General features: G+C 42.5%; 1 protein-coding gene across 1 annotated transcript in view; it reads left to right on the top strand.

The window, feature by feature from the left end:
• The window catches only part of SEMA5A (semaphorin 5A), a 429765-nt gene that overhangs the window by 387615 nt on the left and 28803 nt on the right, over positions 1-13347 (top strand). The window contains exon 16 of the mRNA XM_019541437.1: positions 1775-1993. Within this exon, the coding sequence (XP_019396982.1) occupies positions 1775-1993 (219 nt within the window). The remainder of the gene's footprint in view (positions 1-1774; positions 1994-13347) is intronic.

Raw genomic sequence — 13347 nt, 5'->3', positions numbered from 1 at the left:
TGCTCTGGCCAGTGGCAGGGGGTCAGACTAGATGATCTGTTCAGGTCCCTTCTGACCTCTAACTACTCTGTAACTATGACTATTATGAATGAGCCACCATTCTCATTGCCTGTATTTTGCCTTTTCTCTGAATAAAGAGTTCAGACTCCAGCAGTGTTTAATATGGTGCTTCTTCTCAGCACTGATTTCACATTGAAAAGATAATGGACAAAGGAACGAGTTTTAAGAAGGTTTGAAACATGTTTTCATTTTCCAGATGGATGATTTCACTGAGAAGCACACTGTTCTCATTGTATAGGAGAGTGGCTCACTTCCCTGACTTGCAGGCATCTTAGCTCTTCAGCTGAGTGGAAAAGAGGGAAGAATGTATTTTAAACTAGGAAAATACTTTTCTTCACAAAGAAATGCAATTTATTTCTTAATGAAATTTATGCAACTATTGTTTAACGCCATGTAAAACCTGAGCACAAATGCAGTCAGTCCATTCATGTTGTGATTTAATGTTACGTGAAATGAGGACCCCCAAAGCTAGGGAGGAAGGCAATTTCTTATCCTGATTATAGGATCACTGGATTAGAACTCAGGAGGCCTGAGTTCTATGTCTTGGTCTTTTACGGTCCTGTTGAGTGACTTTTACCTTCTTTGTCCTTCATCATCGCCATCTGTAAAATGAGAATGATGATACTCACCTCATTCGTAAAGTGCTTTGAGGAGCGTGACTTGAAAGCATCAGGTGAGGGCTAGATTATTTCTCTTATACTCAGGTGGTACAGATGGACACAGCTCCACTTTCTCCAGTGGAGCAATACAGCATTGTACCAGCTGAGGGTCTGGTTCCAAAACCATCCTGTGATGCTGTCTGATGGTTTATGCAACTTCTACTGTATGAAAGGTGCACGTGGCAAAACTCAGTATGAGCTTTGTTACACACTATTTTACACAAATACAGATGGGTGTTAGTGTTAGTTTGAGTGTGGAGCAGTCACATGTTTAGACCAGTAGGGCCCTGAAGGTCTGAAAGATAAAAATCTCCCCCACTTGAGGGCTCTCCATCCCACCCCTAGGACTTCTCCCCTGCCTCTCAGGGTTCCCCCCTGCCTCCTACCACCCCCTGCCCCAGGGCTTTACTTATGTGTGGCTGCCTGCCCTAACTGTCATAGGGAGCAGGCAGGGAAGAGTTAAACTGCCTGCTCAGCTGCCACTTCTGCCAGGTTGCTGCTCTTCTGGCCCAGACAGCAGCAGCAGCAGCAACCAGGCAAGCAAGCTAACCCTTCCCTGCCTGTCCCCCCGGGATAGATGGCGTGGGCAGCTGCACATAAGCAGCGGGGAGGGTAGTGAGCCGGGATCTGGGGTACTGGAGAGAGCAGCAGGGGGTGGGGAGAAGCAGCGGGCCTGGTCAGGGCTTGGAGGAGGGGGGTAGGTGGGGTGTTTACACTAAGATGTATCCTAGAGAGTCTATATCTTAATGCAACAGGAATTGAGTAACATGGATAATCCTGCCCTGGAGTGGCATAACGTTTTGCTGCATAACAAGTGCTTACAAGCAGTTTCAGATGTTAATGTGTGAACAATCCAGGGGTTAAGAGCTCTAGGCATTGCCCAAAATTGCCATGTAACAAGGCCCTATGGGAGCGGGTAGTTAAAGAGGGAAAAATCATCCAGACTAGTTCCAAAAATGATTATTGAAAGATTAAGAGTAAATTTGAAAATAAATGTTTGTTTTGAAGCGAATAGTATTTTAATCCCATGTTTCTTTTTCTGCCTTTTTTTAAAGGGCTCTCTGGGGATTTCTTGCGTTCTGGCCGATATTCCGCTCACACAATCAATGGTGCCTGGTCACCATGGACTCCGTGGTCTCAGTGCAGTCGGGATTGCAGCAGAGGTATTCGGAACCGCAAACGTGTCTGCAACAATCCTGAGCCCAAATATGGGGGACTTCCCTGTCTGGGTCCCTCTGTAGAGTACCAGGAATGCAACATCTTGCCTTGTCCAGGTAAGGGTCAAGGGAAATCAAAAAGGGATGTAAAAATGATTCAATTCATTTTCAAGTCCATGCTGTACAGCAGAAAAACATGATAAATTAAATCAAACTATTTTCTCTGCAGCAACCCTTCCTAGAAAGTGAATTAGCCCAGCTAATCTGATCTTGCTAGAACCTTTTGCTCTGTAAATTTCAGTGATGATTTGCTGTGTGAGTACAGAAGACATACATTCGTAGTAACTGCCTGTAGCAACTAAAGCTATTATATTTTATATTGCCAAAGGCCCTTTTTACATTCAATCACCTATCGTTTTAGATATGAATGATTAAGGATGTGAGGCACCATACAAAAATGTCATTTCTGAGTTGCATTTTCAGTTGGCGAAGTTATTTGTCTGCCAGGAAGAGAGAGTTCCTTTAGTTTTTTCAGTAGTATGTGGATTGTAGATTCCCCACGGCCCAAGTAACCAGTTAGATGTATGAGAGATGCAGAGGGGCCATATCTTCAGTGGGTATAAATCAGTGTAGTTTACATGAATGGAGCCTTTGGCCCTGAATGTGAGATGTGTTCATGAAAGAGAAAAGAAACAACACACAGATTTGGCCTGGCTCAGGATGTTTGTTAAAATTCATAGCTTAAGTTAATCAAAATGTTTTGCCAAGCTTCATTACAGACTGAACTTGTGCCAAATTTGGAGTGCAGGGCCCCCAGGAAGTCTGGTTAGAGCCTGAACAGATAACTGAAGGAGATGTTATCCGGCAGCCTGTAAATGTTGCATGGGGAGAGTTTGTTAAAGGACTCATAAACAGTTTGTTCATTAAAGATTGTTTTATGGTTGTCTAAAAAGGGATTATAAATAAAGCACATGTTCTTCAGACCGTGGAGGGAGAGGGCAGCATTTCTGTCCCTTCATCATCTGGCAAGATCATGTGAGGCGTGATCATCTCTCTCTGTTCCTCGTGAGAGACTCATGGTGGACCCGGCTAAAGCACAGGCCTCTACCCCCTCTTACCCACTCATTGGTTGACTGCACCAACTTAACCTAAAGAGGCTTGGTGCCATTTGTGGCCTGAGACGATTGCTGTGGTGGTTTGCCCTGAAAACTGGCTCTGTACATTGATAAATCTGTAGAAGGGGAGGGAGATACTGACTTGCCTCCCATACATACATTTATGATATCATTCCTAATACAACTCTGCAGAAATACCTTGTGTGAATAATGATGGCCCAACAAACATTCAGGCCATCTGACCACTAATCAAAGAATGGGAACAAAATCATGCCTGACAGAGTTAGTACAGGCACTGGAACTGAATCAAAATAGGATGAAGAAAAAAAAGAAAAAAGAACTGAGTCCCCCCAGAAATGGGGCAGCATCAGTGATTGAAGGGAGGACATAATAGAACACGGAAGGGCAAAGGGAGCGCATATATATATCATGAAATTATATAGGCTTGCAGAAGGGGAGAGGTGAAGGGAGAATAACACTGCAGTTGAGAAAATGAGATGGATGGAAAGAGGGATTAACGAAATTAGGAAAAAATGAAAAGATATGAAGAAAGACAGATGAAGATTATATACATGACTTTGAGCCCCAGAAGTTTTAAAAGCCTCTTGGACTGAATAACAATAAGTAATAGAGAAATGAGCTGTGAAACACCTTGAATTGGCTTAATGATTTCTAGTCATGCTTTATTGAACCCACAGCTTCCAGCGCCTGTCTTGACCTGACCCACCAGGGGCCTAGGCAGGGCTCCTTCAAATACCTGCATCTTCATTGGCCTGAGATATTTTGAGCAAAATATTTGGGCCTCAACAAACTGGCTTTTTTCTTTTTGAAATGTTCAATCAACTCAAGTAAACAGTTTTCCCCTTGGGCATTTGACACTTTGCAGCAGAGGAAGGATAGGAGTTTTGATTATTCTATGGCTTTCTTCTCAGTATTGTTCAAAAATTGGAGGTCAGGTGCTTACCTACCTCTAAGTTTAGGATCAAGGCACCTAGAAAAGAAGAACTCTGCTTCCATCACAGGAAAGTGACAGAAGAGGAGAAGCCAAGAACCAGCAACCCAGTACAGCTCACAGGTTCTGTGGCTCAGGCCCAGGGCACAGTTCAGAAGTCTGGGGCATGCCCTGAACCAGTGAGGGACAACCTTTCTGGCAAGCATATCACAAATTAGCCCCACACCCTCCCTGAGTGCTGCTCTGATTCCATTCCCCTGCCTGATCTGTTGGCCTACTTTCTGCTTCCTGCCCTGTGCTCCCTGCCCAGTCTTCTGCTCTGTTTTCTGCTCCCTGCCTTAGCCGCCACTGTGCTGCCTGTCCCCTCACTAGTCTGCTACTTGCCACATACAGACGGTGCCTGTGACACGTGCCACAAGTTGGCCACCCCTCCTCTAAATGTTGATAAACGGTAGGAATGGCCCCATGATCTAGATGCCTGTTTGCTCCCCTTCCACCCAGGCAGCAAGGAGCTAGTCACAGTCGCTCCACACCAGAGTTGCTCAGCCTCAAGTCCATAAGACCATGTCATCTGGCCCAGGGTCTCCCCAGGTATTTAGAAATTTGGCAGCTGGAGAGAAGTGTAAACATTAATTGCCACTCCCCTGCTGCTAAATTTCACTTGAGTACACAACGAGGGTGGCAGAACCAACAACCCAGTAAAGCTCACAGGTTCTGTGCCTCAGGCCCGAGGCACATTTCAGAAACCTGGGGCATGCTCTGAATCAGTGAGGGCCAACCTTTTGTGGCCAGATCACATCCACAGAACAACCCTATGCTCAGGACGCAGCCCATGCATTGACCCTGTGCCACTCATTTGGCTCTTGGGGCTGGAAGGTTGAATACCATTGCTGTATACCATATGACCAGCAAGTCTCCCATGTGCCAAGGCAAAGACCAGCAGAGGAGGCATTTCCAGGAGGTTCTGGCTTTAGCTCCTTTTGCACTAGCATGGTAACCCTTAACCATTAAGACTCATGGTTTCATTACCCCACTGTAGTCACAGGATAAAAATAATTCTATAAAATTGGAGCAGATGTGTTTTTTCTCCCTCACTATTGAATCATGAATCAATGTTTCTTTTAAAGCCAAAATTGTTTTCTAAGGTTCCCAGACATGAGACAGCTTTTACTTATTAACTTTGCCATTGTTAGGCTTTTATATTTTTAGAAGAAATTGGTACAATATGAATGCAATGTTAATATATAGAACACCATACAGGCACTACTGCTTAAGCATGAGGCAACACACTAAACCAAAGAGCAGAAAACAAAAAGTCAGAAAAATGTTAGGAACAGCTTATAGAACTTGAACCTGACATTTTGGATACAAGCAACTCCCCCTGCCCCACGCAGATATTCCTGCTTTTAAAAATGTTTGTCAAAAGCTAGCAAAGCAAAAAGTGGTGATGGGTGTCTTTAAAACAAGCAGCTGATGTCCTAATGTGTGCGATATCTTTTCTCCGAGTCTTGTTTTCTTTTTGGCCACAAATTAAATTTCAATAAAGCTGCACAGCTTCAGTGAAGCCTCTAAATGCATGGTGACTTAGGGGCAGGTCACAAACAGTGTAGTTCCACAGGAGTTGGAAAGAATCCCATAAGGTCCTCAGTTGCATCCTGTTCACAGCAATGGATGCTTGCTGGTAATTAAAATGAAATGTTGAAGTTCCAAATCAGATCTCTGATAAATCTGTATGGGGGAAAAAAGAGGGGGAAACATTTGCTATTTTCTTTTGAAATGAATGAAGAGAGTGAATAATGATAATAGGATAAGGCTCATCCAGAAGGTGGCCCTGATGGTGCATTGAGAGCAAAAGAGAGAATGAGTGTTTACTAGGAGGAACCTACCAATTCAGCTAAGGTTTTCAAATGGAAGCCACAGAAAGCTAACAGTAGCAAAGAACAGAAGTGGGCAACCACACCTGGGAGTCCCATGTGGGGTTTCATTCAGACCCCATTAAGAAGGTGAAGGAGGTGAGCACCCTGAGAGGTGTGGGGCAGAAGATGGGTAGGGCCTCTGGATCCAGGCTACCTGGGCATAACATCCAAAAACACCCATGAAGGGAACATATGGGAGCAGCAACCATTGTTCCACCCTATAAGTTAAGCTATAGCAAGGGCTGTGGAGGGACCTGCTTTGAAGCCCCCATTTTTATCATTGGGATGGATAGGTGCATTTCTTTCCCCTCATCCTCTCCTCAGGTTAGCTTCATGAAGCTAACCTGGATCAAGCTAACCTAAATCAAGTCTCCATAGGTTGGTTTCCAAAATGTCACTCTTGGGTTTTGAAGCTGGAAATGCTTTTGGGTTGTACAGCAGTACAAGTGCAGTCTACTCCCAGGGAAAGTCAGGTCCAGGACTAAGGACATTTCTCCACCCATTCTGTGTGCTACAAAGCCAAGCCTTTGGGGTGTAAATTGTGTGCTTTTGACCACCATGCTGTTTAATTTGGGAGGAAAAAATGATTGATATGACTCTGCATATCTGAATGTGTAACTACACATGGACTTGGTACTGAGAATAGAACTTCACTTACTAACATTAATCAGGCAGCCCATTGTGAGTTACTGATATTTGGGCATTAGTGACAGTGGATGACCATTTTCAATGTGTTTAAATCTCTTTGGAAGCCCATAAGACTTAGGCTTCTTAATCACCTGGGTTCTCTAGTCAGTGACTTCTCTGGAAATCTTAACTGTTTTTCAGGATCAAGACCTAAATGAACACACTGAAAACCTAAGGACAGAAATCATTAAGCATATTCAATTCATTTGTTTTGTCTGTTATAGCTGGGTTTTAATTATTCATATTAATAGTCTATTATAGAGTACTACATTACATCTTTTAAAAATAATGACAGCATCTGGGACCTGGCTTCTTCATCTGCTATTAAATCTTCCTGGTGAGAGGAAAAGAGACAATGAATTCCTTTTGTAGGTTATTCTGAGATGCATAATTCAACTAAATGTGGATTAATGAATGGCCTGCTGTATAGAGTGTTTTTATTGACAGACACAAAATGCTTTACAAACATGGGTGCATATTTATATCCATCCCCTTTTTACAGATGGAAAAACTGTAGCATAGTAAAGTTAACTGATTTGCACTGAGCCATAGTGATCTCCTTTGGACCACTTGGCACAGCAGAGTAGGGCCAAAGGCATACTGGTGTAATGACAGAATTTATCATTTAGAGAGGCTCCATAACAGCAGATGGAGGTAGTTGGGAATTGTTAGATGGACCCTCAGAGTGCAGCCAGGTAGTTAGAAGAGAGACTGAGGGTCCTCATCTACTGGTTCACCAAAAAACTCACTGTTAGTTCTTATTCACATATGCCTGTGTGTATTGGACCCAGTGATCACTACAACTGGTGGAGATTGCGTCCTGAGCAGCTACAGATCCTCCTGGTGTTCAGGAGCCAAAGAGTGTTGCCAGAGTGACTCTAGGGTCCTGGTAGCTACCTGGAGAATATACCCCAGCCAAGGACTTAAGCCTCACCTGCCCTCCCACAGGTGCCACTGAATACCATGCTGACTGAAAAATGAAAAACCCCTAATTCAGTCTTTACTCCCTGATTCTTCCCCCAAGCACTTAGGTGCTAAGACCACGTAGCCCTGTATCACTACCTGGTTCTTGGCCCCACTCCACAGAGCCTGAGCCTGTAGCTGTCCATGTAGCAGCATAGCGGCACCCATTCTAGCACCTCACTTTAATCCGTGCCCAGGGGTTATGCCCCCCCCCCCCCTGCTGTTGTTGCTGTACTGGGTCTGCTACAGTCCCGCAGCATGCTATTGATTGAATTGGAAACAGAACCCTGAACCCAAGTTCCATGATCCACATGACATTTCCTACCCCTTCAAAACTAAGGACATCTGCATTTACAGAATATAACACTAACTTGTCTGTTGAGGCTGGAAGAGCTTTGACAATCGTATTTAAGCATTCCACAGCAAAAAGAAAACCATGAAATAATGGTCACGTGACTTTTCAGACCTCTAAAATTGCAGTGTAAAATCTTAAGAAGTTCACAGATAGAAAATAATTTGTGAGGCCTCCTTTGATTCCTTTATATGCTACCGTTTACTGGAAAGCATACTTTATTTCCTTAGCTAGGCCAATGTGGTTTAGAATTTTGCAAAGTATATGACATTCCACCTCACATTTACAGGGGAAAGTCATTGTTTTCATTGGAAATAATGGTCACCAACAATAACTCATACTAAAAAGAGCTCATTGCACTCACATGATTATCCTACACTTGGAAAATAGCGTGTTTGCACTCTACGTAATCTCCTTTTTTGTTATGGTTGAGGGATGAATCATGCTGGAGTAGAATATACAGAACAAATTGGCACATTAGGAAAAGTATTTGTAAATTTATATTGACAGTTTATGTTTTAATTAAGACACAGATATTTGATCAAATTGTGGACATCAGAATGAGGAAATCCACCATCAGTTACATTAGCAAGTTGTTGGCCCATTCGGCATAAATGGCCAGCCACATTTGTGGGCTTGAATATAGTTCTTTTTCCCATTAGGAGGAGAAATCGACATTGGAATCAGTTATTTCCTCTTTCTTTACAAATAATTTACGCAGTCTTCTTTCCTGAAACTTAGTAGGAATCAGTTTCTGTGCTAACATTTTCAAGGCTCTTCCACACAACCATTCAGTTCAAAATCTACCTTAAAGGTGAGGATGAAAAAAGTTTTTCTGGTTGGTTGGTGGGGTTTCCTCGTAACCTTCTTCATACTCCTCTCTCTGGGAATATCTGATGCTTCTTTTTCTCCCTTACAGGCACCTGCAGTCATTTAAGTCTCTTGTCCTTGCATTTCTTATCAAACCATTTACATTGCCAGATCATTCCTGCATTTGTTATCAGGCCCCTTGGACTTCATGGCCCCATTGCTAAGTAGTTACTCATATGATCTGTTTCTTGGGAAGGGGGTTCCCATTGTTGAACTATCACTAAGCAAAGTGCAGTGTCCATGATGGTATTATTCCATACTTTTACTAGAATACAGAGCTGCTCTTGTGCCCCCCAGTTTCAGTAAAACAGTGGTATTTTCTAACCTCCAGCCTACCAGTATGTAGGCAAAAATGCATAAATTCTGATTTCAAGATTTGAAGTTATAGCTTTTTACTTTATTTGAGAATTAATCTATTTCCTTCTGTTTTCATTACTGTTTTAGATTTATTTTGTTTCTGTTATGCAGGCAGAGAAAAAACTAATAAATCAACTGCAAATATTTGCATATCAGTGAACATGAAGACAAAAATATGCAGATGTTCAGATATAACAGAAATACCTGTAAGAATAATATAGGTGTATGTTCAACTCCTCAAAACCCATTAATCGCTTTCCTGAAACTGATTTTCCTTCTGCCCATGAAGTTATGCTGTGGCATGTGGAAAGACAAAGTTTTTTTAAAGATATAGACCAAATTTACCATTGGGGAAACATCATGAAAAATATTGGCTTGATTCTACCAGTGCCTGATCTAAAGTCAGAGTCACTCCCGTGGACTTTGGCTTTCAGGAGCAGATCCAAACTGGCATTTTAGGTGTTATATCACCTATAATACAGGTTCCTTGACCCAGAGAGTCAATGATGACCCAGAGAATCCAAATGATGAAGATTAGGCCTCTATGAACCCAGAAGAGAGGATCTGGCACTTCATGAGAGGTAGCCAGAGTAACTAAGTAGCAAACAGGGCAGTGGAAAGTGAGCCAGTAGGAAATGTGAGACACTGGGGCATCTCTGAACCTCTCCCTTTTCTCAGCGCTCCGGTGTCTAACTCATGGCTGCACATTGGGCACCCTTGTCATCTTGGTACCTAGGGCACTCAAGAGGAGGCCCATAACTCATGAAGGCACCAATGCCATGTTGGTACAAACCACAGCAGTGCTCACTCTCAAATGTTGTCATGGTGGTGGGGGCAGTGGTCTTTCACCTAACAGCCTATTAGTGAGGGCTGTGGCTGAGAGAGAGGGAGACTTGGATTCCAGGCCCTTTCTTAGCTTAAGAGGACTCAAACCCATATCTCTCATTTCTTTGTGTGCTGACAAACCATCAAACTCTGGTTTGCCTTGTTTCTGTACTGCACTGAGACTGCCGTCTGTCACATATACTGTCTAGCTGTAGGCTGTAGCAGCAAAAGACAAAGACTTAGAAACATATCCAAAATAATATTGTGTGTTTTCCTACAGGTTGTGTAGGCAGAGGAGAAGGAGGGGGGTATTCATTAGGAGTCAGGAAGAAGCCAGTAATGTATGTGGAGTAGAGATAGTGTTTAAGAGTCTGGAAGGGAGCACTAGGTGGCCTTGTCTCCAACACACTAGTTTCCCAGGCTGCCCAATATCCCACGCTTGTGCTAGATGAGCCTTCTAATTCCAGTTACCCATTCGGATGCCACTTGCATTTCTGTGCGTGCAGGGGACTGCTGCCCTTCCATTAATCCTCTCAAACAAATCAATACATTTTTAGCTTGTTTTGGCACCGTTCTTTCTCTTTTGTTACATCCTCAACAAGACAAATGCCACAAAAGGTTATTTTCTCAACAGAAAAGTGCGACGCAATTTTAATAAAAGCTCAAATTCTGATTGGCACTGTATAATTTGTCTAAAAGCCCTCATTTCACAGCTCCAGCCACATTTTCATGAATGCAGAGGATCTGTGCTCCCCCACCATAAGTCCTTCTTCTCTTGTAAAAATCCAGAATGCATGCCGGGGTATGTAATTTACTTATGAGTCTGTTGGAAATTCTCCAGTGGCATGGATGTTTTGTTGTAGCCACAGGGGGTCCCATTTCTACAAACTATTTCCCCCCCTGGAAAAGTCTCCCATCGTGATTTTGAAATTTTTTGTCTTTGTGGAAAAAATAGTTATTAGCCAGGACAACAACTATTAGGTAGAGAGTTGTTTGCTCATGAAGACGCACATATACACACATACAGACACAATGAAGATGCACATATACATACACACAGACACAAAATAAAAAGCATGGAGGGAAAAAAAGCATTGTTTTGAAAGTACCTTGCTTGTTGAAGAGGCATTAATTCCACAACAAACCAACCTGAATATCTGTCAAGCATTTTAAAGCCGTATTTTCATTACTATGGAATAATTTTTAACAACCTTCTCTTGCCCAGCAGCTCTGCTATACTGTAGTGTAAAGACATAGTGTAAAAGACTAGAGCTTTCTTCATAGTTCTTTATTTGTCCCTCGATAAGAGGCTGAATCAGCATTGAGGACTTCATGGACAAAGGAAGAGAAAACAGATGGGCCAATGTTGCTAAGCAACGTTAAAGAAAGATGAAAGCAACCACAGGCTTCTACTTAGGCCCTGTAAAACCTCATGCAGTAAACACCCACTTCTTTGATCTTATTTAACTGTGATGCTGCTTTATCATCACTCTTGCAAAAATGAAAAAGTTTAGGGGGCAGATAAAAGATGGAGTTGCATCTGCTTTTTAGAGAGCTGGAGATTTAGGCTGGCTACCCTCCTCACTATTAATTGGTAGGCTGATATTATAATGGCACCCTCTAGCCCAAACACAATTAAACCTTTGTCACATTTCCTGTTGCACTGTGTCCACGCAGTCATCTCTCCCATACCATAAGGTTTATATTGTAGCTATAATAAGAAGCATAGTTCCAACACAATCCTTCCCTAAAAGATCTTTGTGTCCCCGCGTACTCTTTTGTCCACAGAATGAGATGCAGATGACGGTTTCAAATACACAGGCATTTTCATTGTGTAGAAAATGGGGTGGGGTCAACTGTTCCTGGACAAGTTGTTAACCAAGGTAAACAGGGCTGGTACCATATAGGGTGCAAATCTCCCCTGCCTTCTGCTTAACTTCAGACTAACGTGGCTAACTAGGTCTCGTAATATTTTTGGGCAGCTTCTCTGCTGTCTAGGCAGTTTTAGACAGTTCTATCTCACCAGATCTCATAAAAGCATAGAAAGCAGCTGGCCCTCTGCAGATTATTCATTGGAGCTGCTAGAGTTTATGATTAAAAAAGAATTATCAGTAAGAAAATCAGGACCTTTGTGCTATGGAAAAAATAGATATATGTAATAGATATTCTGTTCTTATTTAGCTCCCATAGAAGGATATATTTTAGAAAAAATATTGTGACTTCAGCAAGTCAAAGATTTGGGGGCTGTTTTACCTGTATTACAAAAGAAATCTCTCGTATTTTTGCCACAGACATACTTAAAACAGAGCAGTACATGGAATAGCACAGAATGCTATTGAAATCCTGATGTTTGTTTTCTAATTGATATAGACCTAAGATGGCAAGCCAGGTATTTAAATATGACAAATATTTATAATTTCTAGATGGAGTACGTTAAATCCATATAACTGGAGGGTCTAACTCATTGCTACTTGAATAAATCCAGGAAAATGTGGGCATTGTGTGACAATCACTTCATACAATCGCTCTGTTCGTTAACAATACAAATAATTCTTTCTACATGTCATATTTGGGAAGTCTGAGCAGGATTCCTGTAATCAATCAGGCAAAATAAACTCTCGTTTAGGGATTATTGGCTAGAACTCTTGTATGGAAAAGGTTTGCTTGATGTCATAAATGTTTGCTTTATTATTCTTCCTGTAGTGCATGTTTGACAAAGGTTTGCTGGTTTACAAGGTTATTCAGTACAGTGAATGAACATTGTAAACTACTACAGCAAAGAGATTTTTACATATGCTAATGACTCTCACTAAAGAGCAATTAGTCACCGCAGGAATGCTATAGTAAACTACCTGCTTACCTGGCATGATACCCTGAATATGCAGTGCATATAAGGGCCTTATAACATGGGACACTTAGAATATGTTTTATTTAAGTGGTAACAAGCATTCCCATGTTGTATTAAAAGTTAGAACGTCATCTCAACAGTCACACACACATCTTTACTGTGATCTCGAACAGAACCTCCAGCTCGCTGATTGTCGGTCTCAGCCCTGGCACCACACCAGGGCCAGTTCAAAATCTCACCTCTTCCCCATATTTGCAGCTCATAAAAACCCTGTTTTCAGTGTACTGGAACCAGTTCAGGACTCTGGTGAGGACCTGGGGCTGGGACTGATAGGCACTGCACTGGGGCCGTTTGAGACTCTGGTGCTGTCCGCAGTAGGGCTGTGCAAAGCTTTGGGTGCTGATTTGATTCAGAGGAGATCCAGCCTGATTCGGTGTCCAAATCTCTGAATTAGACTCGAATCAAGTGACCAATTAAAAGGTCCAAATCAATTTGAAGGTCTCTGAATTAATTCGGAAAAGTTTCAGAGAGCTTTGGCGATTCGGGCAGTCCCCACTGGCTGCAGCAGGGAGCTGGACCCGGACTC

Source organism: Crocodylus porosus, unplaced genomic scaffold (genome assembly GCF_001723895.1).
Source record: "Crocodylus porosus isolate Cpor-Errol unplaced genomic scaffold, CroPor_comp1, whole genome shotgun sequence".
NCBI lineage: Eukaryota > Metazoa > Chordata > Crocodylia > Crocodylidae > Crocodylus > Crocodylus porosus.
The sequence above is the reverse complement of the archived record's forward strand: the minus strand, read 5'-3'. Positions and strand labels throughout refer to the sequence as shown.